The sequence below is a fragment of the Schistocerca cancellata genome, chromosome 5 (assembly GCF_023864275.1).
Source record: "Schistocerca cancellata isolate TAMUIC-IGC-003103 chromosome 5, iqSchCanc2.1, whole genome shotgun sequence".
NCBI classification, from domain to species: Eukaryota; Metazoa; Arthropoda; class Insecta; order Orthoptera; family Acrididae; genus Schistocerca; species Schistocerca cancellata.
The window spans coordinates 826,764,195-826,791,311 of NC_064630.1; the positions used below are offsets into that span (position 1 = coordinate 826,764,195).

Below are 27,117 nucleotides of genomic sequence, written 5' to 3' on the forward strand. Positions count from 1 at the left end.
GGACGGTGTGGTCCCACTCCATGTACTGCCGTTTTGTTTCAGGTCCGAAGTGATGAAGTCATGTTTCATCGCCTGTGATGATACTCGACACAAAACTGTCACAGTAGGCCTCATAACGCGCAAGTAGTTCCTCACAGATAGTCGTGTTGCTCTGTAAGGTCTTCTGTTGGGTGGCGAGGAACACAGTTTTGAGTACCCCAAGAACACACCTCGAGTACCCCAGCTGGTGAACGAGTGTGACAGCACTACCAACAGAGACGTCCAGTTGTGCAGCGGAGGGTTTGAGGGTGACCTTCAACAAGTGTGTCCGCAGGAGTCAGCCACAGCTGCGTGCGGCGGCCGGCCGGTGCAGGGGAGATCGGACAGGTTTCCCCGACGCTCTTGCATTGCATACGAGTTCACCTGCTTTCAGGCGAGAAAGGGGGCAGGCTTCGTGGAAGAGAAATACTTTTTATACGATCAAGTTCGCGAGCTGCTAGCTTGATTCTGTGATGAAAAGGTAGCACCAACAACAAATAGTCGACGTAAATATGGAGCAATTGGACTCGAGAGTACCGCAGTAGTTCCGTGCAGCATGTCACCTGCAGAGCCCCGAAAAACAAGGTTGCTGTCAGTACCCGTGATAAGAACGTTGCACTGGGAGGAAGGACTTGTACATCCTCAACAGTTTCGAAACTGGACCGAAAGGGTGTGGGAAGTCTCCTCTCGTGAGTTATTTCCTATTAAACACTTTCCTGTCATTAGCGTATGAAATCCATACGCTGTCAGCGCGTTTCTCGTGCAGCGAATGTTTTCAGAGAGTCTCCTAACACCAAAAACTGGCTACTCTTGAACGATCTGTTTGCGAGTCCACACTCTGAGATGACGTTCACTCCCCGTGTGGTCCACGGGATGTGGCCGAGAACAGCCTCAATGCTAAGATTAAAATATCGTATTTTCGCTGCCCTAGGGTTGCAGAATGTTAATTCAACTGAATCTCCTTAGAATCGCAACGGGTATTCGTGATAGCTGAATACTTCACTATGTGCCCTTCAACAGTTCGGAGAAGCGCAACACAGAGGTAGTTACTGATGCTTGTGGAGATATTCCGGCACCTTAATCGCTTCCAGCAAATCTAGATACTGACTGTACATAAAATATGGTTGCTGGCGAGCTAGCTACGTAAATGTAGTTGTGGGGCTTGTCAGCGTATTTCGGCGAAAGAGAGGAATGTAAGAGAGGAGTAAAGTGGGTATGTGCCTTCTTTTGGCCTCAAAAGACAGTTAAGTAATGGCTGTACGTAAACGACCTTGACTGATCTATTCATGCATTCGTTAACAATATCGCTACGCAAGCATTCATTACGTCTGGGCGGCTAACGTACCTCCAAACAGCTTAAAATTTTGTGAAAGTGCCTTCGAGCGGAAGAAGATCGTTATCACGTGCAGCGAGGGGCGCACACTCAACCTGCTGATAACTCGACCGCGCGATTATTCTCCGATACGCGCCCCACATATATAAGGGCCGATTGCAAGACTCGTTAGCAAGCCGAGATAAAATGGCTCGTCTTGTCATCTTCACATTCTTCCTGGTAAGACAGACTACCGTTTGTTTTGTGTGATTCTCAAGTCGCTAGGGACGACTCGCAGTCTCGTACTATTCCGTTCCTGAAGGTTCAAAACTTACTGATCTGTACACAACAGGATTTTTTGCTTCTTTCATTACGTCTTATATTGGTCAAGTAGCCGCGAGAAGCGGATTTTTGTAAACTAATAAAATATGTCGATAACTAATAGCTTAATGGTAATGCCTTAAATCGAACTTGATCTTTTATCGTGTTACAAGAACCTCTTATAACATATGAGTTTTGGCTGTGTTGGAAGAAGGTCAACCGGAAACTCTTTTAGCATACAGCAACCAACCACTCATTCAGTTGCACGATGACTTAGATATTCGCTCATAAAAAATATGGAACTCACAGTCTTAAACATACAATTTGACTGAAACATCACAAGATCAGATGATCAGATGTTTGATATGATCTTTGAGTATTATTGAGATTTATCGTAGTTGTTTCCATACAACTTATATTCTGAACAACTAATCTCACTTAATTTTTATCGGAGATTCCTTCTTCCTTATTGTCTTAAATGAGTATCAAGTGAGAAGTAAACAGTCTGTTAAAACGGAAAATCTGAGACCTTTCCGTAACATTTATTCTGCGCAACATTTTTTCCATGAATTGTGTGTTCAGTAAAACGTACGAAAGACACCGTAATTACTAGATGAACGGTGGAAGAGATCAATGTGTCTTGAAAAGTACGTACGGAAGGTCCTTGTGATTACTGAAGCAGTTGCAGCGTTTCCAACGTGTCAGCAGCAGCTTCAGTTTTTTGACAGCAACCTGAACGGAAGTTGGCTAACTGCTGTCAATGAAACAGTGCAAGACATAGAATATTCTTACTATAAACAAAAGTATAATTCCATTTTAGTTGACCAAGGTGAATTCACCAATTTTCATATTCTTATCTAGTTAGATTTGTTTTTTATTATTTCTGTCCACGTATTTAGTTCTCAAGTGTAGCCTGTTGAGATTTGTGTTTTCGTGTTCATAGGACCAATGGTCATGTTTGTCGTTTGGTCTCCCCCTCATGTGGCTACAGGCAAACATGCTATTGCAATTAAGTTCCATACATTTTGTACACATGTTGGAATTAATCTATGTCTGACAGTTAAAACCGAAAAAATATGAAGTCAAAATACGGGATAAGTGTTTCTACGGCCCATGGAGGCTATTTATCTGTAAAACTCCGCTTTGTGAACAATCGCTGTTTGAAGAGGGGTCACAAGACACACATAAATGAGATGTTCTCCTGCAAAAGCCCGAAAATTTCCTTAAAACGATGTGTATTAATACATGTAGTACGTACACAGTCGTATTTCAGTAAGGAGAAATTTCTGTGTTGTCATATTTATTTATATTCTTCATTGTCGAAGTGCAATTGCAAAGTTTCGACGCGGTTATTAAAACAAATCGGAATGGAACAGCTCGTGGCTAACAAGGGGGACCAATGGACCTGTACAGGGACCTCACCAAGTGCCCTGCTAGTGCCTCTGGATACGACGGCCTGTAGTTACCGAGAAAATCGATGTTGAAGTTTTATACGCATCTACTACACCTGTAACGTTGAATCTGCCGGAAGGAAATGATTTTAGCATAGTATAGGTAGTAATTTCATTAATAAATCAATCATTACAACAAACTTTCTTCAAATGTTTCATGTGCTAGAATTCAGGGTGAAATTTGTCGTAGAAAAAACCGCTACATGCGTTGTTGAAACACCGTGTATATTTAATGAAAGTTACTGTTTTGCAGCCATGCGGATTTTTCAGAAGCGATCCCAGAAAACACATTCCATTTGAATTGTAAACGACTGTTCTTTCTTCGATCAACTTCGATCAACTTCGATGCAAACCGTCTGTATTTGATCATTCCTGTCAAGGCAGACGCAATAAAGTGATTCAGAATTAAAGAACGTGTGTTAATGGTACTCCCATCGAAGCAATTTCCCTGTTAGTCTTGAGGAAGCCAGGAGCAATTTGAATTTTGCGCGACGTTTACTATTTGACGGCATTCAGCAGTAATAAATTAAAACGTTATGCGTGATGGTCAAGTTTTATTGTATGAACAATGGAAATGTAGCAAGCGATAAACTTTTCTCCTTTCATTATCATGCGGGTGGTGACGGCAAGGAGAACTTTCGAGAAAGTTTGAAATGATGTGTAAAGTTTGATGGAAGCCGTCAAGTGCCCTTATTCTCAAGTACTGTGGGTACTGCGGGTACCTCAAGACGTACAGGATGTAAATAAATTCCCTTTACGGAGTCTGAGGACTTGTAGTGAGGACCAAGATGGTCACGTCTAGCATAGGAACTCGTGTCCGGAAAGCTACCGTTTTCGCGCTAGACGTGGAACACCATACCGTACATTGCTCTCCGGTTCCTGCTGCTCGTCGTTCGGGTCCATTTACGGTGGGGCCCGACGTGGCGACACGGATGCCGTTCCTCCGTACGCACGGTCACCGGTCGTCGGCCCTCCAGCACGGCGGCACTGGCTCTTCCTCGAATGCCACAGAGGTCTCGCAGACAGAGGATTTCGTGTCATTCCACGGGCAGCGTGCAGACACGAACAGTCGCGCCACCACGAGCTGTCCACTGTCGGCCAAGTCGCCGGTCCAGATGATCTCAGTCGGCAGGTGGAAAACGAGTTGTTGCGACGACGCGTAGAAACCGCATGTTTTCACTCACATCTAGTGGGCGTAGGACATGAGTAGATCGGTGAATGATGTACTTAATTTACGCTGGAAAGGAATGGGTTTCAGTTGGGTCACCAGGTGTAAATCTGGCGCTGCACACTGTCTGTACGGCACCCACGCTCTCATCTGACGAGCCATAACCCGAGTGAACAGTACGGCTGTCCAGATGACAGATGGTGCGCTCGTAGTGGAACTGTTTTATGTGAACGGCAGCAATTACGGTGCTGCATTGAGAGATTATCGCCGACTGAAAGCCCTGAGCGGAGTTACGATGTCATTAAATCCTTTAAACAAGACGATAATGAGATTCGAGCTCTTTGTGGCACCTGGAAGACGAACGTGTCCTATCCTAGTGGAAGTTATCGACGAGGTAGCTGTTGCTGTAAGTGACCACGCAGCACGTGTTCTGGGTAGTGTCAGTGCTCGTGCAGGTCACAAAAATTGTCCGACCCGCAGTCAACAGTAGGCAAAGTTATGCGGTTTACAGTGGTACCCGTACATAATCCTCACGGTGCAGCAACTCAAATCACGCGATCTGCAACATCTACATCTACATCCATACTCCGCAAGCCTCCTGACGGTGTGTGGCGGAGGGTACCTTCAGTACCTCTATCAGTTCTCCCTTCTATTCCAGTCTCGTATTGTTCGTGGAATGAAGGATTGTCGGTATGCCTCTGTGTGGGCTCTAATCTCTCTGATTTTATATTCATGGTCTCTTCGCGAGATATACGTAGGAGGGAGCAATATACTGCTTGATTCTTCGGTGAAGGTATGTTCTCGAAACTTTGACAAAAGCCCGTACCGAGCTACTGAGCGTCTCTCCTGCAGAGTCTTCCACTGGAGTTTATCTATCATCTCCGTAATGCTTTCGCGATTACTAAATGATCCTGTAACGAAGCGCGCTGCTCTTCGTTGGATCTTCTCTATGTCTTGTATCAACCCTATCTGGTATGGATCCCACACTGCTGAGCAGTATTCAAGCAGTGGGCGAACAAGCGTACTGTAACCTACTTCCTTTGTTTTCGGATTGCATTTCCTTAGGATTCTTCCAATGAATCTCAGTCTGGCATCTGCTTTACCGACAATCAACATTATATGATCATTCCATTTTAAATCACTCCCAATGCGTACTCCCAGATAATTTATGGTATTAACTGCTTCCAGTTGCTGACCTGCTATTTTATAGCTAAATAGGATCTATCTTTCTGTGTATTCGCAGCACATTACACTTGTCTACATTGAGATTCAATTGCCATTCCCTGCACCATGCGTCAATTCGCTGCAGATCCTCCTGCATTTCAGTACAATTTTCCATTGTTACAACCTCTCGATACACCACAGCATCATCTGCAAAAAGCCTCAGTGAACTTCCGATGTCATCCACCAGGTCATTTATGTATATTGTAAATAGCAACGGTCCTATGACACTCCCCTGCGGCACACCTGAAATCACTCTTACTTCGGAAGACTTCTCTCCATTGCGAATAACATGCTGCGTCCTGTTATCTAGGAACTCTTCAATCCAATCACACAATTGGTCTGATAGTCCATATGCTCTTACTTTGTTCATTAAACGACTGTGGGGAACTGTATCGAACGCCTTGCGGAAGTCAAGAAACACGGCATCTACCTGTGAACCCGTGTCTATGGCCCTCTGAGTCTCGTGGACGAATAGCGCGAGCTGGGTTTCACATGACCGTCTTTTTCGAAACCCATGCTGATTCCTACAGAGTAGATTTCTCGTCTCCAGAAAAGTCATTATACTCGAACACAATACGTGTTCCAAAATTCTACAACTGATCGACGTTAGAGATATAGGTCTATAGTTCTGCACATCTGTTCGACGTCCCTTCTTGAAAACGGGGATGACCTGTGCCCTTTTCCAATCTTTTGGAACGCTACGCTCTTCTAGAGACCTACGATACACCGCTGCAAGAAGGGGGGCAAGTTCCTTCGCGTACTCTGTGTAACTGTTTGCATTTACTCTTCCGGCTTCTGATGGGGATGAAAGTTGGTGAAATGAGCCCAGGCAATATTCTATGCAGTGACGAGGCACATTTTATAATGGAGCGCAGTGAAGAATACACAGAATGCCGAATTTGCGGTGCTGTTAAAGCGCGTGTTGGAGACGAAGAGCCACTGCATTCGGCGTATGCGACTGTGTGGTGTCGCTTCACAAGCTCCTTTATTCTCGGTCCGTTCTTATTTGAAGGGAATACACCCAGAGGGCCTGTCAGGTGCACCGTGACGTTTGCACATTTTCGACAGTTCCTGGTACAGCGCGTGAATCCTGCTTTGCAAAGCAGTGTTTTCCTGCAAGACGGGCCGACACCTCACGTCGCTCGCCGAATGAAAGATCTGCTTAAGGGCACGTTAAACAAACGTGCTACCTGCAGGCGTTTTACAGAGGCACGGCCAGCAAGATCACACCTGCTGTGCATTCGCGTGACTTTTGGCCGCGAGAATATCTAACAGCAGGCATTTATCAGGCACACGTTCACTCACAACCTCTACCTCTACTCCTCGCCAATGTGGTGTCACCGCTAGACACCACACTTGCTAGGTGGTAGCTTTTAAATCGGCCGCGGTCCGCTAGTATACGTCGGACCCGCGTGTCGCCACTGTCAGTAATTGCAGACCGAGCGCCACCACACGGCAGGTCTAGAGAGACGTACTAGCACTCGCCCCAGTTGTACGGACGACTCTGCTAGCGACAACACTGACGAAGCCTCGCTTATTTGCAGAGAATATAGTTAGAATAGCCTTCAGCTAAGTCAATGGCTACGACCTAGCAAGGCGCTATTACAGTTTATATTCTTGATAACGTACCGTCAAGAACGATGTATTCAAATGTGGATTAAAGTTAAGTATTCCAGAAGCTACGTACTTTTCTTTATAGCATTCATTACGTATCCTGTTTCAGACCTCACGCCAGCCGCTTGAGTTAAACGCGTGCATTTCGGCCTTCTCTAGCTATATAGCAGTCTATACTTGCTGAAGGCCAGTATAGAGTAAAACGTTGCCACCGGAACTGCTGCGAGGAGCTCTTGATCATGTCGTTTTATGGATCGTCGATTTCTACGGTGCTTGTACTGACCGAATTGTCTAAGCAGCCGTTAATAAAGAAAATCAACAATCTGCCCTCCTCACTTGTTCTACTTTTTCTGCCCACGCCCGGTTACTTATCCACTACATAAGGAAACGTTTCTATAGGTCTTTATTGCATCACAGATACTGATTTGCACCTGGTGCCCAAAATTGGAACTAATTTTACAATGTAGGCTTTCACGGCCGGTGTTGTCTTCAGTTAAAACTTCCGGGCTGAGAGGCCGTGGTCGATGTTTAAAATTTCCACCTGACGTTTCGTCTCCATCAGCTGGAGACATCTTCTGAGGTCGTCCGGCTACGACCTCAGAAGATGTCTCCCGCAGATGGAGACGAAACGTCAGGTGGAAATTTTATACATCGACCACGGCCTCTGAGCCCGGAAGTTTTAACTGGAACTCATTTTGTTCCAGTGTACATCCGTTCCGCATTAACGCATTAGAATACCTACCAAATTCCGCCGCCACGAGGTAATTACAGCCCACATTGGATCTCTGTGAGCAGCTCCACTTTAATTATATATATATAACGACCATGTACTTGACGCAGTGTTGAACCTTCGAAACAGCTGAAACATCCCCTTAGAAAAATTAATGAATTACTGTGCTGACAAACCGCTACGTTATTTGATTTTCAAACAGCTGAGCAAAACTGAACGTACTCAGACCTTACTCTCTTTACTTATTGTGATCAACACTAAACTGACACACAATATTGTTAGCGCAACGCAATCTGACTTTCAAAAATCCCTGCAAAAGAATGGCCCTGACTAACAATAAACTATACTTTTCATGAATCACTTACCTCACAGAAATCTTCGTTACTCGAACTACTGCACTACAGCGAGCGCCACTACTGCCAGATAAATAAAAGATTCTAACTACTGAAGGCACTAACTACTGATAGGAATAGTTAGCAAATGAAAGATTTTGATAGAGAAACAATGTATTTACCTTAATAGTGTTCAAAAGTCATAATATATATGTCAGTTGATGATATCCTGTATCACAAATTTACTTTTCCTGGGGGACACACGTCCTGATCGTCCGCTCTTAGAATTCTGCCATCTCTCTCCCCACATCCACCACTGCTGGCGGCTCACCTCCAACTGCCCAACGCTACGCACTGTTGACATCCAACTGCCCAAAACTACACAAGCGAATATTCCAACAATGAGTCCAACCAGCCACAGACTGCACACAGCACAGTCAGCGATTTTCGTACAGAGCACTACATAGCGTTACCAACATAAAAACCTAAACAGCCTACTTACACAACACGAACCTCTTAATGAATGGATTGTGACAGCGTTTTAAATTTTCGAGTTCCGTCCATGATTATAAGAAATACTGAAAATCAGATTCTGGGTAACCCGCAGCTGTTTGTAAATGGGACGGCAGAGCACGTGGCACTGCGACCGTTTCAGACTTTAGCGACGCAGGCAGTGTCTGAGTGTCTGAGTGTTGTGCACGCCGTCTCGCCAGGCGCTGGCCTCCGCCGACGCCGCCTCCGGAGGAGCGCCCCCGCGCCGCCTGCTGCCCCCGCCGCCCCCGCAGCTCCGGCCGCTTCCGGCCCGTTGGCTGCTGCCCGCTCAGCAGGGCGACTACAGCGAATGCGACAGCTTCGGCGCGGGACAGACCGTCTGCGCCGATAACTGCACCAAGGTGAGCCTCGCTCTGCATGTCCGTCCACAGACGAAACACTAAACTACGTGTTTTTTTAAATTTATTTCAATAATAATAATTATTATTATACAACATAACCCACTTCCTTATATGATTAGTGGGTCCTGATTTGTTCAAAACATCAAATGCAGCTAATTATACGTTTAATTAATTTGTGAGCTACAGCTATAACTAATGACAATGGGCAGCTAAATTTCTACTATTATTATTTAATGTATAATCTGTTAACTAAAACTCTACTGCCTGCAGCGTCACAGTTGTGTCAGAAATGTATATAAAACTACTTTAGTGCCTTGCCCATCGAGCTAATCCCGATGGGCGTGCCCCTGACACTGGGCAGCCAAGATGTTATTCGCTGCAGGTTCCTAAATAGCAAATTTCCTAATCTAAGTCCTACTAACTGGTTCTAATCTAAGTCAAGTCCGGTGCTTTGTCTAGTATTGGTGATATTGTTCCCCACTCCCCGTAGTCCTGTACGTGGCGGATTCCAGACTACGAGAAAGTCGGCCTATCCACGCGCAGGCGGTGTAGGAGTAGGGCGCGCATTCAGTATTTAGTATGTGTCAATTTTTACGTTAATTTATGTCCCTCAGGTATTCCTGATCGTGATACCTCGTCTGCTAGTTTGTTGAGAGTTTGAAAAGTGTCTTCTTGTCCTAGTAGTTGGTATGTGTCACGGTCAGGCAATTGGTGACGTAATGTGGAAGCAACATCATTGAAAAGGGGGCAGTCGTAGATCACATTATCGAGGGTATCCTCTGATTCACCACATTTACACGCGGGTGTGGCCCTTTTCCCGAAACGACACAAATATGTCGGGTATGGCTCATGTCCAGTGAGAAAATGGATCAGTCCTCGAGTGGGTTCAAAGTATCTCATTTTCAGTTGTTCCGTAACGCTTGGAAGAAATTCAAATGTTCTACACCCTGTTTCATCCGCCTCCCATAGTCCTTGCCACAATTGCTCGTCCCTTTGCCGTATCTCACCCGTAGCCAGTGCCTAATATCTCTTCTGTCTTCGTGCTGTTCCCTTTCTTGACCCAGAACCACGCAGCGTTCTCTCTAATTTTAATGTCCAGGGGGCAGAGCCCCATTATGACTGATAAGGCTCCCCCTGGAGATGTTCTATAGGCCCCCACAGATCTGAGTATGATATTTGTCTGGACCCTTCTCACTGTCATGGCGGGCGCAACCCTCGTGAGCCTGTGTGCCCAGACTCCCGAGCTGTAACCCACTATGCTAAGATACTATTGTGGTATAATTTTATGAGATTTTATGTTTGTGAAAGTTACTGACCGGTTTTGCACAAATTGGTTGGTTTAAAATTCAAAAAACACAACTCAGCCAGGTACGAATGCGTGGTCTCGCGGCGCAATGAAATAATAAAATATCCTCGGGCTCCCAGCTGCATCAGGTGGTCAGAACGCCACAGGCTGTCGACCGAGCTCTGTCCGGCAGACGGCCGCCGCCGCCGCTCGCTTCCTCGCCGCATGTGACCGTGTTTTCGTCCCGCGCCCGCTTCCGCCTCGCCACGGCCGGGTACCAACGTGCTCAGCTGCAAACAACCGTCCTCGTTAATAAAGTTTTCAGACACTGTCATTGCTATCACTTCTTTTGTGACGCTTTCCCAAAATCTCTTCGCCCTCGTAATGACAGATCTTTCGTCGAAAAGAATTCGGTGTCGATTTTCTAGAAACATTTTGATGTTGTCTCCATGTTTACGCGCGTTCCTGTCAAAGGCTGCACAGGTCTCCCGCCTCATTTACTCGATACTACAACTGTGCCGCTGTTTGGGCACTAGTCGACATGGTCGCGTTTCCCGTGCGGCGGCCAGTATTTCGACAAGCTGGACGGTGCGGCGATGGCAGCCGGTCAGCCCCGTCCGCAGCCAACATTCCTGTGGAGAAGTACGAAGGCACCACTCTGGACACGGCTCCGGAGAAGCCTAGTCGCTTTTGTGGCTACCTCGACGACACCTTTATCCACAGGCCCTACGGACGTGAAATCCGGCAGAAATCTTAGAACACGCGAACGGTATTCGCGACCACCTTAGGTTCACTGTGCAAGTAGACACAGGTGGCGCACTCCGCTCCTTCCGAGGCCGCTTCCGACAGAAAACCGACGGCCACCACAGCCGCGGTGTGTACAGCAAACCTACACTCACGCATCGCTATCTGCACGTTCTCGGCAACCACCAGCCGGCAAAACAGGCTGCCGCTCTAAACACCGCGCTAAGGTCGTCTCGGACGCTGAACATCTGCCAATAGAAATAAGGCAACTCCGAAAAGTCTTCCGGGAAAAGGGCTGCAATCACCACCAGGTATAACAGGCTATTTCTGGTGAGACGCGCGGGAGAAAAGCCGCCGAAGAAGGGAACAAGAAACTCGCGTTTTTGCCTTACCGGAGCACACAGTCTAGAAAGATTAGCCGGCTCCTGAAGACAGAGTCAACATCTCATCGGTGTTCAGCACGCCAGCAAAAGTACGACAGGTGTGAGGCCTGTGAAGGGCGGTCTAGGACTTCGAATGCACGGAGTATACAGAGTACCACCTCAGTGTGGCTAAAGCTACGTCGGCTATACAGTACGCACTGTGCAGCCACGCTGGACGCAACACGAGAGGTGTTTACACCTATGTTTATCCTGAAAAGTCAGCCGTGGCCGAACGCGCTTTACAAAGTTGACACCGAATGCTACTCGACGAAACATCTGTCATTACGAGGACGAAGGGATTTTGGGATAGCGTCGTAAAAGAAGCCGCCAAAGCAAAAATATCTGAAATTTCCGTCAACGAGAACGGCGGTTCGCAGCTCGGCACAGACTGGGACCGGGCTATCACTAGGTTGAGGAGGGCGCGCCGGGCGCGGGGCGAAAACCTCGTCACAGTTGGAGAGGGGGAGAGCGCCCGTGACGTCACAGCCGGCAGCGCGGCGGCCGTCTGCCACGTGACAATCGCCGAACAGAGCTCGATCGAAAGCTCCGCGGACTGTAACCACCTGACGCGGCTGCAAGCCCGAGAGGATTTTATTAACAGCTCAGTAACTTTTGCACAGTAAAAAATACCCCAATACAACATCGACAAGACGTAACGAACTGTGTAGAAAATTCGAGTTGTTCAGTTGCTATACTGACGGAAACTTAAGGGGAGATTACACCCAAAAATTTACTTTTCTCCTACTTTTCCTATTTCAACCGAAATTTAAAATCACTTATCTCATGTAATGATGTAGTAATACCCAAGCTTTCAAGTCGAGGCCTTCACTGGTTTATGAGTTTTAAATTTTTAATATGATTTTAATGAAATTTTTGGAAACCACCTTCAGGCATTAACATGTCAATTTTCACATTCCAGATTTTTTAGATATATTCACAAGGAATTGCTCAACAGTTCTGTCCATTCATTTAATGAGAAATGATATTAATTGGTTCTCAGATTTTTTCACTTTTGAAATTTAAATTTTCCGTAATTATCGGCACATAACGTGCTAATAAAATAGACAAACAATATTTTCGATAATATTAATGCAGAGAAGTATGGAAATACCTCAACACTGCTTCCTGCAAAAATTTCATTCAGACTGGTTAATATGTGGCATAAAAAAGTTGACATTGAACTTAGAAAAACAAACTTATGGGAAAACGAATTTTAAAATTTAACTGAAAAATGAATGCCAGTTAGAGACACATACCCATTAAAATTCACTAGCACCACACAGTTCCTCTTGTTCCTCCCTTAAGGCATCTTGTTGTTCTACTTTCAACATCAGGGCAGCCCTCTTCCCTCTCTGGGCGCCATCTTGTGACTGCCTGACCCGTCGTTGGTCTTTCGTTAAGCAGATCTTCATCTGGGAGGATGATGAACAACTCCTGCTTTCTTGAGTCTTCAAACATCCCCTACTGAACTGAGAAACTGCTTCTACAAGACACAAAAGTATCTTTTTTTTCTTTGGCGTAATTCAACAAAATGAAACTGTGCAAATTTTTGTTTCCATTTCGTGTCTTTCCAAAAGTGCTTGTTGCCGTCTGGACCACTTTGGCGACTGTCGGTGTGCCACAGCTCCTCACACAGTCCACATTTTTCTTGGACTTATGTGTAATTCTAGAACAAACAAGTCGTTTTGGGATCTAAGAGTAAACACTCCAAAGATAATAAATAGCCTCTTTTTTGCAACAAAATGGAAAGTTTAGGGTAGAGACACGCCTTAAACTGGAAATCTGTGTAAGAGACCTACTAATAAGATGTCCAGGTTCGGCTACTTTTTCCATAAGATTAACTGCCACTTTGGGGATCCAGAAGTCAGTAATTTAACATATTTTGCGTATTTTCATTCACGGATGTTTTATGGAACAGTAGGAAGCGGTTGTAATTAAAATTCCGCTACCTGAGGCAATGTAGACGGAAAAAGTATTTGCCGTATGGGAATTTTTATTTGTTTATTTGCTGCCACCTAGTTACTATGACAGGGCGTATTTTTGAAATTGCAGATGTACAGAATGGGCAACTTACTTGATATTTGTTATTTGTAGTAGAAACTAATAATAATGCAACTTTAAATACATATAGACTTAAAAGTAGCTAAAAGAATTTTTTTAAAGTAACGATTTATGAATAGGAGATATAAATTTAGGAAGATGGAAAGAGATTATGACATACTATCACTTTATGACATATTATAAATTCGGAAATTTTTTTAAATAACGAGAATCTTACATAAAAAGAAGGAGAAATAAAAGATAATAGAAAAGTAGGTACATTTGTGTTAGAGATCCCACGACCTAGCTATCTCGGGTGTGAGGGATCGCCAAATCATCGAGCCTGTCTCATTCGAGATAGCGTGCAAAGCACATTTTTGATTCTCATTTGGTAATTTATGTGTAAAATAGTTCAAATGGCTCTAAGCACTATGGGGCTTAACGCCCGACGTCATCAGTCCCCTAGATTTAGAAGTACTTAAACCTAACTAACCTAAGGACATTACACACATCCATGCCCGAGGCAGGATTCGAACCTGCGACCGTAGCAGCAGCTCGGTTCCGGACTGAAGCGCCTAGAACCGCTCGGCCACAGCGGTCGACAATCTCATTGTCTGTGAGGTACCATTTCGCCAGCGGTTTAGTTGGCGCCTTCCAGTGATCTCCCCTCCTATAATTTCGGATACCTTGTCGCACCTGCCTTTCTTCGAGCAGTACGCTGCTGCTCTTAGACGGAGAGGCACCCACTGCCACCACCACGCACAGCGCCTCCGCCGATGGCCGCCGACATCCTGAGCGCAACACTTCTCTGGCCACGCCTCACAGTGATTTTATGTGTTTCAGGCCTCATTCGATGAGCCAAGGAACTCGCTGCAAAGCATACAATAGCTTCCAATAATGCGATATGATACGAACGTATTGTCTCTAGGGGTAGTCTATATTTAGTGGTGTTTAGTCTTGCTAATTTATGTATTATTTTCATGGCTTTGTCAGTTGTAAGTCTTATATGTTCTGTGAATTTCAGAACTTCATTTTGACGCCAATGTGTAAACCTAGATATCTTGTCATTCTTTTGCGTTACAAGGTTGTGTTACTTAGCTTGATGCTGGACTTTCTTTGAAGTTCGCCTTTTAGTAGTAAGTACACCGTTTTATTAGCTGGAGTAATAAGTTTACTGCTCATTTATTGATGTCTACGAGCAGCCGCATAATCTTCTGTTCTAAGAGTCGTCTGGAGTTTCCCGACACCACTACGAGCAAATCAGCGGCGTTCGCTGCTGACCCCTCCACTCCACCGCCTCTTTTTTGGTCCCCTCTCAGCGGCTCAACGGCAACGTTGCGTAATGTGGGTCCACTCCTGTGGGCAACCTTTGGTGATTTTCTTGACGATTATTCGGTGACCCGCTCACCATTCTGCACCTCTGTCTCTGCAGTAGTCGAGGAAACTGTTGCATTAAGCTGTCGGGATTTGCATCTGTCTTAACTTTGCGAATAGCTCAGGCCACCAAAGGTTGCCAAAAACTCCAGGTACACCAATCATTATTGCCGCCACATGTCTGCCCTGTGTGCTCTGAGTTACGTCTAAAGCTCTCTTTGCTGCATCCTCGATAGACTTGTGCGGCCGGAACGCTCACTGATGTGACCCGAAGACCGGAGTCTCCCTCTGTGGTTGTAGTTTACCCCGCAGTAGCCGCTCCTGGCTAGATTCAGGGGACATATCGGTCTGTGCGATTCTGGGTTTATTGCGTCCTTCTCTTCTGATATTTGGATAATCACTGCATTGACAGTATCCCAACGAGCGAGTATTCTCAATTGCTGTAAGGAGTCATCAAGTAAGTCCGTCAGATAGGAGACGATCTGTGGTAGAGCAGTTTTAATCGTTTCTATCTGGGCCCGCAGCTTCCTTCTCTTTCAGTTTCGTTGTTGCCACTGCAGTCTCCCCACGAGCGAAAGGAGTAGTGGAGTAGTCGATGTCCATTTGTCTGCCTAGGTTTATGTCGTGGTGTTGGTCGTGCGAAGTGTCGTCCTCTGGTTTCAGCTCGTTTAGCGGGTAGTCTGCCGTGCATCTCCAGCCCTGCGCAATTGTACCGTTTGGTCGCTTTATTACCATCGAGGCTTCTGTTCCCTCAGTTTGTGTTTTGAAGGGCTCTCCCCTTGTTTTATTCTGCAAGTTGGTCCTGACAAAGCTGCCCTAATGGTCCGGCTTTGTATTTTGTAATTCCTCTCTTGGCTGCAAGATGTTGTCGAAGCCTGGGTTCTTTTTTTGTGTTGCTTATGCTCGTTGGTAGCATCGCCTTTTATCTCTCTAGTCCTCCCTTAGTTTTGTTAATAACGGCGACCACAGTGTACTTTTGTTTATGCCTGTTATTGATATGTGGGTTTGCAGCGATTTGAGTTCTACATCTACATCTACATCTACATCTACATCTACATCTACGTGGTTACTCTGCAATTCACACTTAAGTGCCTGGCAGAGGGCTCATCGAACCATTTTCATACTACTTCTCTACCATTCCACTCTCCAATGGCACGTGGGGAAAAGGAACACCTAAATCTTTCCGTTCGAGCTCTTATTTCTCTTATTTTATTATGGTGATCATTTCTCCCTACGTAGGTGGGCGTCAACAAAATATTTTACCATTCGGAAGAGAACGTTGGTGATTGAAATGTCGTAAATAGATCTCGCCCCAAAGAAAACCGCCTTTGTTTCAGTGACTGCCATCCCAACTCGCGCATCATGTCAGTGACACTCTCACCCCTATTGCGCGATAACACGAAACGGGCTGCCCTTCTTTGCACTTTTTCGATGTCCTCCGTCAATCCTACCTGGTAAGGATCCCACACCGCGCAGCAATATTCGAGCAGAGGACGGACAAGTGTAATGTAGGCTGTCTCTTTACGCATTGTTGAGAGTATCAATGATATTTCACCCCTGGAAGAGTTATTAGGATTGGAAAGAGTGTAACTACTTGTTTTGCACTTTGGAGACGTTTCACAACTTTTTCGTGTCTAAAATGAGGTACGCCGTCTGCCCCAGTCCGATGAGCAGACCGTGACGTACGCAGCGATGAGAGCGCATCTCTTCACACCGCCCCTTTTACTTCCCGCGCCACGAGACACAGTGTTTGCAGCGCCCTCATATGTCGTGTAAGAGGCATTGGTGCACCCGGAAAAGTTCCAAGCTATCTGAATTGCGTGTCTGGAAACTAAATCGTATTTCCAAGCGTAAGGTGGCTGGAAACTACGCTGAGTGGAAACACAGCTTTAGAAAGTTCTTCCGCGACAGCGGATGGAGAAATTGAAGATGTTACATTTCAATCCGCAGGTGCTGCTTTGCATGGGAGGCACTCTCGACCCTATCGTTCTGGAGGAATGCGAGGAGCCTCTGAAATGCAACCAGCAACAGGGAACTTGTGTGAATGGCACGTCGTCCTGCGAGACGGTCACCTCGACCATTCAGTGCAACGCCCTGGGCATGTTTCCTGACCCATACGACTGCACCGCCTATCACATCTGCCCTGTAGTTGGAGAAGAGTCTGTACGGGCAAAGTGTGAGAGTGGGTACGCCTACAATCCCAATACAACGTTGTGCAGGTAAGACATAAAGATCCTCTGAGTCCAATGGACTTATCCAATATTGCTCTAAACAAAAGTTTGCCTTGATGCTGTTTTGGAACTAAACTATGTAAGGTCACGAATAACAATGTGCAACGCACGTCTAGACGTTCAGTGGATGGTACCAGTAAGCAAACAAAACATCAGATATGCAGGCTGTATTAACATTCAGTCATTACGTCAGTAGTAGGGTAATGGCGGCACGAGGACAATTTTTTTACGCAGGTTGCATACATTTAGGGGCACATATACGTTGAGTGGCAAATCTATTGTTATGCTAATTGATTTATGACCCCCTGAGAGTTCATTTATGACCCTCTGGTGATAACCAGTCCTTACGAGAAACATGCCATGCATTTGCACCATTAATGGGGAAGTTTGTAGACAAATTATGAGCCAAAGTTCAATTAAGGGGTTACGAAAAATCCATCCTTTAATTCTGTTGGGCAGCATAAATAGCAATAATCAGTAAGTGAAACCGGATTAAGAGGAGAAAATTGTTAAGATGTTAAAGAAAATCAGTTCATTTTCAAATATCACGTGTTTCACGTTAAAGAGACCTTCTGTTTTAAGGCACACAATGGCGCACAACTGACGAAGTATGGCTTAACCGTCGACACGTTACGTAACTAGTTTTACAAATATATAACATTTTACTCAGTAACTGAAGAATTAACGATATTCTCGAAACAGCTTTAATATATTATACAGCACTGAAATATGTACAACTCGCAGTATTTACAAACAGCCTCATGTCTCGTGACAACAATAACAGTATGAAGTGCTGGAGACCGCTTGTTGCAATTTCTACAATGCTTGATTCGTTCAGGAGATTCTAAAATCAGTCACTGGATTGAAACACCGAAAAAAGGTCAATCCAGAAGTCGAAGTTTCGGATTTTGAACGTAATATACTAATATACTGAAGATATGCAGTGTGAAGACTAACGTTCAGTATGTAATTGTGACAGTTGCAAAACTGAAATGGTTGAGCGATGCTTTTGGCGAGACAAACCAGAGAAAGTCTCGTCGACTTTTCTATTTCACTACTCGGCACTGGTCCACAACATCACTTCTTATTTTCATTGTTTGATTGGAGCATATGTTCTGTTCCAGCAAAAAGCTGACGGACGATGTGTGCACTAACCTTCCCATCGAATGCACCGGACTGGGGGAGACCAACGTGTTCCCTGGTAACGCGAACATATACTACATATGCGTCGCTGACGACGACGAAAACTTGTACCCCAGCTTGTACAGGTGTGAGCACGGTGGAGTTTACAGTCCGGACTCATACACGTAAGTAATCAGCGGCTGTTGGTGTAATTGAGGTAATACATTTCATACAGGAAGTTTCACATAAAGCTGACACTACTGAAAACATTAAATAACCTATTAAGAATAATGAAATAAGTTTTCAACGTTTTTATTTCAAGCAAGGATCGAGAAACTTTGATACAGAGTTCATACTCTTAACGTTTTCAGTTAGGGACTTACTGAGGAAATACAGAATAAGTAAACTTAAATGCTGTTTTCAGAAACGGTTGAGATCTGTTGAACAGAAGAATAGTCATTATCGTCATCAGCGTTTAGATATTCACCGCTGCACAGAGGGCTTTCCCAGACTCCTCCACGCTTATAGGTTTTGGACTGTTCGGATCCTTATTCTCCCTGACACTTTTAATGTTATCAATTCGCTTTTAATGACGACTCCGCCTGAATTTTTTTCTTACATACATGAATCAAACACATGACTTCTTTGGTCTACTTACCATCCTCTATATGCCCTGTGTACGCACATTTGATTTTTATTTTGTTCGTAAGCATCTCTTCCGCTCTAGTTTGACCTCTCACCCATTTGTTTGTTTTCTGTTTAACCGAGTAGTTGCCAAATGTCGCTGAACAGCGCGGTCTCGTCACCGTAACTCAGAACTGACAGTTCGCACTTGTTTTAAAGGTTTTCATTGAGTTGTGTGGAAATCTTAGCGCTGACAACTCTTGCTGAAGTACTAAAAATAATCTCTCTCTCCTCTCTTTGTTTATTTGCCTTAAAATTTGCTAAATACAAAACCAAATTTACTAATTTTGTTACTTGAGAGTCAGTTTGCGTAAATTTCCTTTCGGCTTGTTGATTATGTATTATTTTACTCTTGTTCTCAGACCTCCTCCATACCTTTCGCTATTAATTTCTTATTTCAGTTATTGTTCATCCGCACTATAGGTAAACAGTATAATGTCGCTAGAAAAATGTTGGCAGTTCGGTTGTGTTTCATTGATGCACATTCCTCCTCTTCCGCAGTCTAAACATTTGAAAAAATGCTGCTAGAAGAAAATTTGATGAGAGGCAATGATTCCTGTTTCAGTTCCAAGGTTTTTCAGCCGTGATTAAAGTCTAATGGAAGTTCTAGCTTCGAAATTGTATCAAATGTTTTCTTAAATCCTATGAATCCCGCGCAAAGCTGTAATTGACACTTGTTGCACGGTCCTATTTCATTCACGGCTAGCAAACCGTCTGTTCTGTGTATCCGTTTGTAAAGGCAGCTTGCTCCTTTGTTTGACCCAGCGTATCTTCTGTGCTCTCGGTAACGATTTCTGTGACTGCACCCACAACTCCTTCAATAATCGACCTCCCGTGTGCCAAACAACTTCAAACGTTTCCAGAATGAGATTGTGACTCTGCAGCGGAGTGTGCGCTGATATGAAACTTCCTGGCAGTTTAAAACTGTGTGCCGGACCGAGACTCGAACTCGGGACCTTTGCCTTTCGAGGGCAAGTGGTCTACCAAACACGACTCACGCCCCGTCCTCGAGTCTCGGTCCGGCACACAGTTTTAATCTGCCAGGAAGTTTCATATCAGCGCACACTCCGCTGCAGAGTGAAAATCTCATTCTGGAAACATCCCCCAGGCTGTGGCTAAGCCATGTCTCCGCAATATCCTTTCTTTCAGGAGTGAAGTTCTGCAAGGTTCGCAGGAGAGCTTCTGTACAGTTTGGAAGGTAGGAGACGAGGTAAAGCTGTGAGGATGGGCGTGAGTCATGTTTGGTAGAGCGCTTGCCCGCAAAAAGCAAAGGTCCCGAGTTAGAGTCTTGGTCCGGCACACAGTTTTAATCTGCCAGGAAGTTTCAACTTCAAACATCTGATTGCCTTATAGATATTATATATTTGACGTCAAGCATGTAAAACCATTATAACTAAAGTCGCAAAAATCGCATCACGTTGGTATTATTGGTTACGGATTACCCACCCGTAGACTAATGACAATGACAAAACTGTAACTTTTAAATGTCGTCATACACTCCTGGAAATGGAAAAAAGAACACATTGACACCGGTGTGTCAGACCCACCATACTTGCTCCGGACACTGCGAGAGGGCTGTACAAGCAATGATCACACGCACGGCACAGCGGACACACCAGGAACCGCGGTGTTGGCCGTCGAATGGCGCTAGCTGCGCAGCATTTGTGCACCGCCGCCGTCAGTGTCAGCCAGTTTGCCGTGGTATACGGAGCTCCATCGCAGTCTTTAACACTGGTAGCATGCCGCGACAGCGTGGACGTGAACCGTATGTGCAGTTGACGGACTTTGAGCGAGGGCGTATAGTGGGCATGCGGGAGGCCGGGTGGACGTACCGCCGAATTGCTCAACACGTGGGGCGTGAGGTCTCCACAGTACATCGATGTTGTCGCCAGTGGTCGGCGGAAGGTGCACGTGCCCGTCGACCTGGGACCGGACCGCAGCGACGCACGGATGCACGCCCAGACCGTAGGATCCTACGCAGTGCCGTAGGGGACCGCACCGCCACTTCCCAGCAAATTAGGGACACTGTTGCTCCTGGGGTATCGGCGAGGACCATACGCAACCGTCTCCATGAAGCTGGGCTACGGTCCCGCACACCGTTAGGCCGTCTTCCGCTCACGCCCCAACATCGTGCAGCCCGCCTCCAGTGGTGTCGCGACAGGCGTGAATGGAGGGACGAATGGAGACGTGTCGTCTTCAGCGATGAGAGTCGCTTCTGCCTTGGTGCCAATGATGGTCGTATGCGTGTTTGGCGCCGTGCAGGTGAGCGCCACAATCAGGACTGCATACGACCGAGGCACACAGGGCCAACACCCGGCATCATGGTGTGGGGAGCGATCTCCTACACTGGCCGTACACCACTGGTGATCGTCGAGGGGACACTGAATAGTGCACGGTACATCCAAACCGTCATCGAACCCATCGTTCTACCATTCCTAGACCGGCAAGGGAACTTGCTGTTCCAACAGGACATTGCACGACCGCATGTATCCCGTGCCACCCAACGTGCTCTAGAAGGTGTAAGTCAACTACCCTGGCCAGCAAGATCTCCGGATCTGTCCCCCATTGAGCATGTTTGGGACTGGATGAAGCGTCGTCTCACGCGGTCTGCACGTCCAGCACGAACGCTGGTCCAACTGAGGCGCCAGGTGGAAATGGCATGGCAAGCCGTTCCACAGGACTACATCCAGTATCTCTACGATCGTCTCCATGGGAGAATAGCAGCCTGCATTGCTGCGAAAGGTGGATATACACTGTACTGGAGCCGACATTGTGCATGCTCTGTTGCCTGTGTCTATGTGCCTGTGGTTCTGTCAGTGTGATCATGTGATGTATCTGACCCCAGGAATGTGTCAATAAAGTTTCCCCTTCCTGGGACAATGAATTCACGGTGTTCTTATTTCAATTTCCAGGAGTGTATATCCGGAACTACGTCTCATACAGTGATATAATTGTGCATATACATTCAGTGGTGTGTTTGAATGCTGTCTGAAGAATGTGTTGCGAGTGGAGCTGTAATAAATTGTAACGTCACATTTGATGCTGAAGTTTTACAGGATGAAGAGCGAAAGTGTACAGTTTTTTCCTTCCTTTATTTTGTGGGGTGTCAATAACAAAAAGTTTCGTAAAGTTTTGTAATTATATCTAAGTGTTATTAAGAGTTGCTAAGTGTTGGGACTCTCAATTGCAGGGTGAATGTAGTCTGGACGATTTGCACGCTGTGAGTTAGGCTCACTCACGAGCGCACGCAGTTGCTCACTTTAGTACTTGCCTTATCGTGTTACACCTCACAGACAGCCACTTTCGCTGAAATTATCGTATGGCAGCAAAACCTGCTAGACGCGTTAAAGCGGAGCTTATTGACGCTGAAAAAAAAAAAAAAGGGGGAATTAGCTCCAATTAGGTGCAAATACGGCGCTCTGAATGCAAGAAAGACCTACAGAAATGATTCCACGTGTAAGAGATTCAGAGCAGGGCGTAGGCAGAAACGGTCAGACAGACTTGATTTTACTATTAACCTCTGCTCACACAGCTTGCTCAGTATGCGCACCGGAGACGCCGACTAGAGGCTGCGTCCAGTACACAACGCGATCATCAACTGCTCACAGCAGTTCCGGTGGCGACGTCTTCCTGCATATTGGCCTTCAGATCAGGTGGAAACCGAACACGTCTCTGGTAAACGTGTTCTGTGAGAGATCCCCCCTAGCCACAAGTCACGTGGATTCGTATCAGGTGAAATTGCAGGCCGCGATCTGTAAAACCTCTGCAGTTAACACGTACGTGGAACGTTGAGTTGAGCGGATCTCTCGCTGCGCGAACGACATGGAGTGCTGCCCCATCCCGCGTGCAAAGAGTGGTCGTGCAGATTGGGAACCACGCGCTGTACATAGGAGGTCAGACAGACACCGCAGTACGCCTCACAGCCCGTCTGTCTGTATTCTCTTCAAAAAAGAACGGACCGAGAATAGAGGTGCTTGTGAGTCCACACCGCACAGTCTCATACGGCGAGTGCAGTGGCTTTTCGTGCGCCGGCCGCGGTGGTCTAGCGGTTCTGGCGCTGCAGTCCGGAACCGCGGGACTGCTACGGTCGCAGGTTCGAATCCTGCCTCGGGCATGGGTGTGTGTGATGTCTTTAGGTTAGTTAGGTTTAAGTAGTTCTAAGTTCTAGGGGACTTATGACCTAAGATGTTGAGTCCCATAGTGCTCAGAGCCATTTGAACCATTTTTTTTTTTTTTTTTGAGCTTTTCGTGCACGGTTTAACAGTTGCCCAAATTCGGCAGTTCTCTGTATTTACTGTGCCCCAGTGTAAAATGTACCTCGTCACTTGACAGAGTATTGCCTGGCCACAGGTTATCTACTTGGATCCGCGCCAGAAACCGATCAGCATATGCAGGACGATCCTACGGATCGTGAGCTCTCTGTTGTTGCGGATCATGAGGTTTCAGTTGCTGCACAGTCTCGATCTTGCACGGGTACCAGGTGTAAAACAGACCGCAGGATTTTCCGTGCTGTAGACGGTGGGATGTGCAGTTCTCGCGACACTGGCGCCAGCTGCGTGGGCAGTCACAGCAGCAGCAGCAGCAACCTGGCCAGCACCTGTCACCGGGTCAGGTCGGCCTCCTCTTCCGGGGGCCACACCGGGCTCAGCCGTGATTTCCAGTTTCATTACCATTTTCTTTCGACCATTCAGTGACTTCGGGCATCTCAGTCGGCGATAGTCTCAGTGCTTTATCCATGTAGCCATCATTAAACGAAATAACAGCATTACTGACACAAGTCTCAAAATATTCGTCACATCAAATACGTTCTCTGTTGTAAGAGTCCCAATCAGGTTGTCGAACGACCTGTTTTGATTCTGGGTACAGCCATGAAGATACTTTCTAAAAAGATCAGGATGTCCGAGATCTGTATGTGTTGGTTTAATTGGTGCTGTAACAGCCACTGGGATAGAGTTTTTACTGTGATGTGATCCTCCAGCTGCTTCAGCTTTTCTGACGTTGCACCGCGACTGAGAAAGGCCTGGAGAAGCCAAATGGAGGGTATTATCATCCATCAATGATTCGTGTAAATTGTTGCCTACACAGTTTGTTTCATCACCTTCAAGTCATTTACGTTACATCCTATTGCCATACCGCAGGACTGCTGAAGCTGATTTACAATTTTATCTGATACGCGACCTCTCGTGTTTTTAACATCGAGACTGAAACCACTAAATCACAGATAAAAACTGGATTGTAAACACAGATGATGGCTATGACAACGGTACCGACCGTGAGATCAAAGTATCTCTTACAAAAAACTTCTTTAGCCTTCTGTGTCTCCTGTTTTCAGAAATGCACAAGCTTGAATACGAACACATCCCAAGTTGCGTAACTTTTGTCAGAGCACATCTGTTTTGGAAAATGATGAAAATGTTTGTGAATATAATTTATTTAAAAATTTGCACCCTTTTAAGCAGAAATTTTCGAATTAATTTATATGCTTAAAGACGGAAAATGTGATTTTTTACCATTTTGCGCAATTCCAACTCTGCAACTATTCAGTGATACCCTTATATTGGCCTCCGCATCGAGGGGCTGTTTAAAATTGTTTGATAGTGGTCCGAGTCCATTTCTTTACACTTCTGTGCTTGCCAGCTCACTTGGTCGTGCAGTTAGCCAGAGACTTCCGTCTGGAGGCTTCACCTGCCACTGTAGGAGAGGAGCGCCTTACATCAGTGCTGTTCGTCAGATATTTCGTGTTGTGGAATTTAGAATTATCCCGAAATGTTTTGAATGTAGGCGGATGCACTTTTTCTGAGAAACTGGTCACTGAGTCGTGTCTGTGTCTACTCTGAGGATCAGCCTTCGAAGGTCACCAGCTGCTCTCAGAGTCACAGCCAAGGAAGTTTCCATCCTGCCGAATTTGCCTTTATTTTCCTTCGCAGATGACTCGCAAAAATGTAATTGCGAGGCTGTGCGTCGTCTTGTCGACTGCATTTTCCAGGTCGGGTACACTCATTTCGACGCTTTCTCGAGTCCAGAGCAACATCTCAAAAGATCCAAAGTATTTTTCTCAGTGTAACTGCCATCAGCTTTAAGTAAGAGCAATTGTGATAAATTCTTCATCTAGTGCTTACTAGTGAATTAAAATATTGTTAATCTGTTTGGAAGATTTTTGATGACAAAAAGTGCATAAGTGATCGAAACCTTCTCGTTTGATAACTTCTAAAATTGTGATTCTGTCCTTTTAAGATCTCATCCATAGGACCACCCAAAAGTGTAAATCATTACGTCGTAATTAATGAATGTTATCTGCTGCGTTAATGCGTGATTTCAATACCTATTACCCAAACAGGACACAATAGTGACGGCGTGAAATTTTATTGCCTATAACGAGTACCGATTCTGAGCAGAAAGAGTTCGTCTTCTTGTGGTTTCAGTACGTTTTTGTGTATGACAAAGCATCTCTCAACACTTGTTAATGTCTGAACTGCAGAACGGTTTTAAGTAATACAAACTAGAAGTGTCCCAGTAATTTCTTCAAGGACTGCCAGCAACAGAAAGACAAACGTTACGACTGTACCTACGTAACGCCACATAACCGAATTAACTGCTAGATTTGTCAATAAAACTTCGCTGGCCATAAATAAAGGAATCTCTCCTAAGATTGAAAAACAAAGTAGTTTAAAGTCACCTTTTCCATCCAAAATAGCCGGAATCCTCTCGGGGAACACTATTTATAGTTCCAGAATGGTGATATATGTATGATTTTATATCATTTCTATATTCGAGTGGTCCTTTAACCTTTCTTCTTTCTTATCTTCATTTTCTTCTTCGTGTCTTTTTCCATAAAGGACACAGTGGTTTTATGGTATTCCAATTCGCAGATTACGGACACTAGGTGAGATTCATTTTATCCACGTGTACATCATACTAATCTTGGACATTACAGGTTGGGTGAGGTGGGGGACACTGCAGTACTCCGAACTACTGTCTACAAGTTCTATGAAGCGCATGTTCCAGCTGTAGTATTGACAACAGGTTTTGCGAACACTAGTAGCATTAACTTCAACTGACCGCTGTGAACAGAACAGTTGTCAAATAATTTTTCTTCCTCTTGCAGCTGCAGTGACAGTCCACCATAGGCGGTACATTCTTCGGCGACGACTTTGTCCACTCTTCGGCAGACGTCATCGACGAGTCTCTGAGAGACGCACTCCATCTATTCTGCTTCCGCGCTCGACCCTTCAGCGCTGACAACAAGGATGCTTGGAACTACGCCTCCGACTGCAGTATTGCCCAACCCACTGCGTTCTCCCGGCCGCCTGCATTCTTCGATTGACGCACCCTGTGGCTGCAACACAGAGCGCAGTGGGAGCTGCGCGTCTGACACGCATCCAGTCTGTTGTCTTGTGCCCCCTCGACTGCCCATACTTTGGTACCCTCTCATTGGTTTCACAGTTATCATTTTATGCTGATATTTATTTTGATACTTGCAATCACGTGACATAGAAAGTGAAACTGTATGTAATTCTGCGATGAATCTGCCGAAGGAAATAAAGAATTTAAATTTTTATTTTATTTTATTTTATGTTTTTATTTTTATTTTTGTGAAATTTAGGATTCAAGCAAAGGTTAGAAAAACATTTCTTCAGTGTCAGAGAAAATCCCTACCCTATTTTTTCTGTCTAGTAAGGGTGAAAAGAAATTAAGAAAAGGGTTTCAACCATGAAAGGAAAAGTCTCGCTAATTTTTTTGCATACTGCACATGCTAAATAAAAAGTACTTCGTGTTACAAAAACCCTAGCTTGAAATAATGATATGAATGTAGAGATTGTCCATGGATACCTACTTGCATAAATGAACAGTTGTCCTACAGCGTATGAAGAGGTTATCATATTATAACTGTATGTGTTCACAATAACTCTACGTATAACCCTCATCATCTAAGAAATAATTTCGATTTTCATATTTTAGGGCACACGTGAAGAATATATGACTGAAATAATTTTCTTTGCGTTGTGATCAAAGTTTGTTCTTACAGAGATTTGTAGATGTCCACATATATCCTATAAGCATGATTCAGACATGAACTTAAACTTTTACGAGAATTTATTGTGAACTCAGAATTTAAAGGCGATGAATACGTCGCCATGAATTCCTAGTTTCG

General features: G+C 45.2%; 1 protein-coding gene across 1 annotated transcript; it reads left to right on the plus strand.

Moving 5' to 3' along the window:
- The first annotated feature begins 1,537 nt into the window (after positions 1-1,537).
- On the plus strand, positions 1,538-26,495 carry LOC126187473 (uncharacterized). Its single transcript, XM_049928572.1, has 5 exons — positions 1,538-1,570; positions 8,884-9,063; positions 16,879-17,147; positions 18,284-18,466; positions 26,071-26,495. Exons 1-5 carry the CDS (start codon positions 1,538-1,540, stop codon positions 26,090-26,092), a joined length of 687 nt encoding a protein of 228 aa, XP_049784529.1. The 3' UTR covers positions 26,093-26,495.
- Positions 26,496-27,117: the final 622 nt, after the last annotated feature.

Excerpts from the sequence above, each read along its gene's own strand:
- LOC126187473 (XM_049928572.1), top strand. The coding sequence starts at position 1,538 with ATGGCTCGTCTTGTCATCTTCACATTCTTCCTG. Across the intron at positions 9,064-16,878 it reads GCGCCGATAACTGCACCAAG|GTGCTGCTTTGCATGGGAGG; the intron begins GTGAGCCTCGCT and ends TTCAATCCGCAG. Across the intron at positions 17,148-18,283 it reads CCCAATACAACGTTGTGCAG|CAAAAAGCTGACGGACGATG; the intron begins GTAAGACATAAA and ends GTTCTGTTCCAG.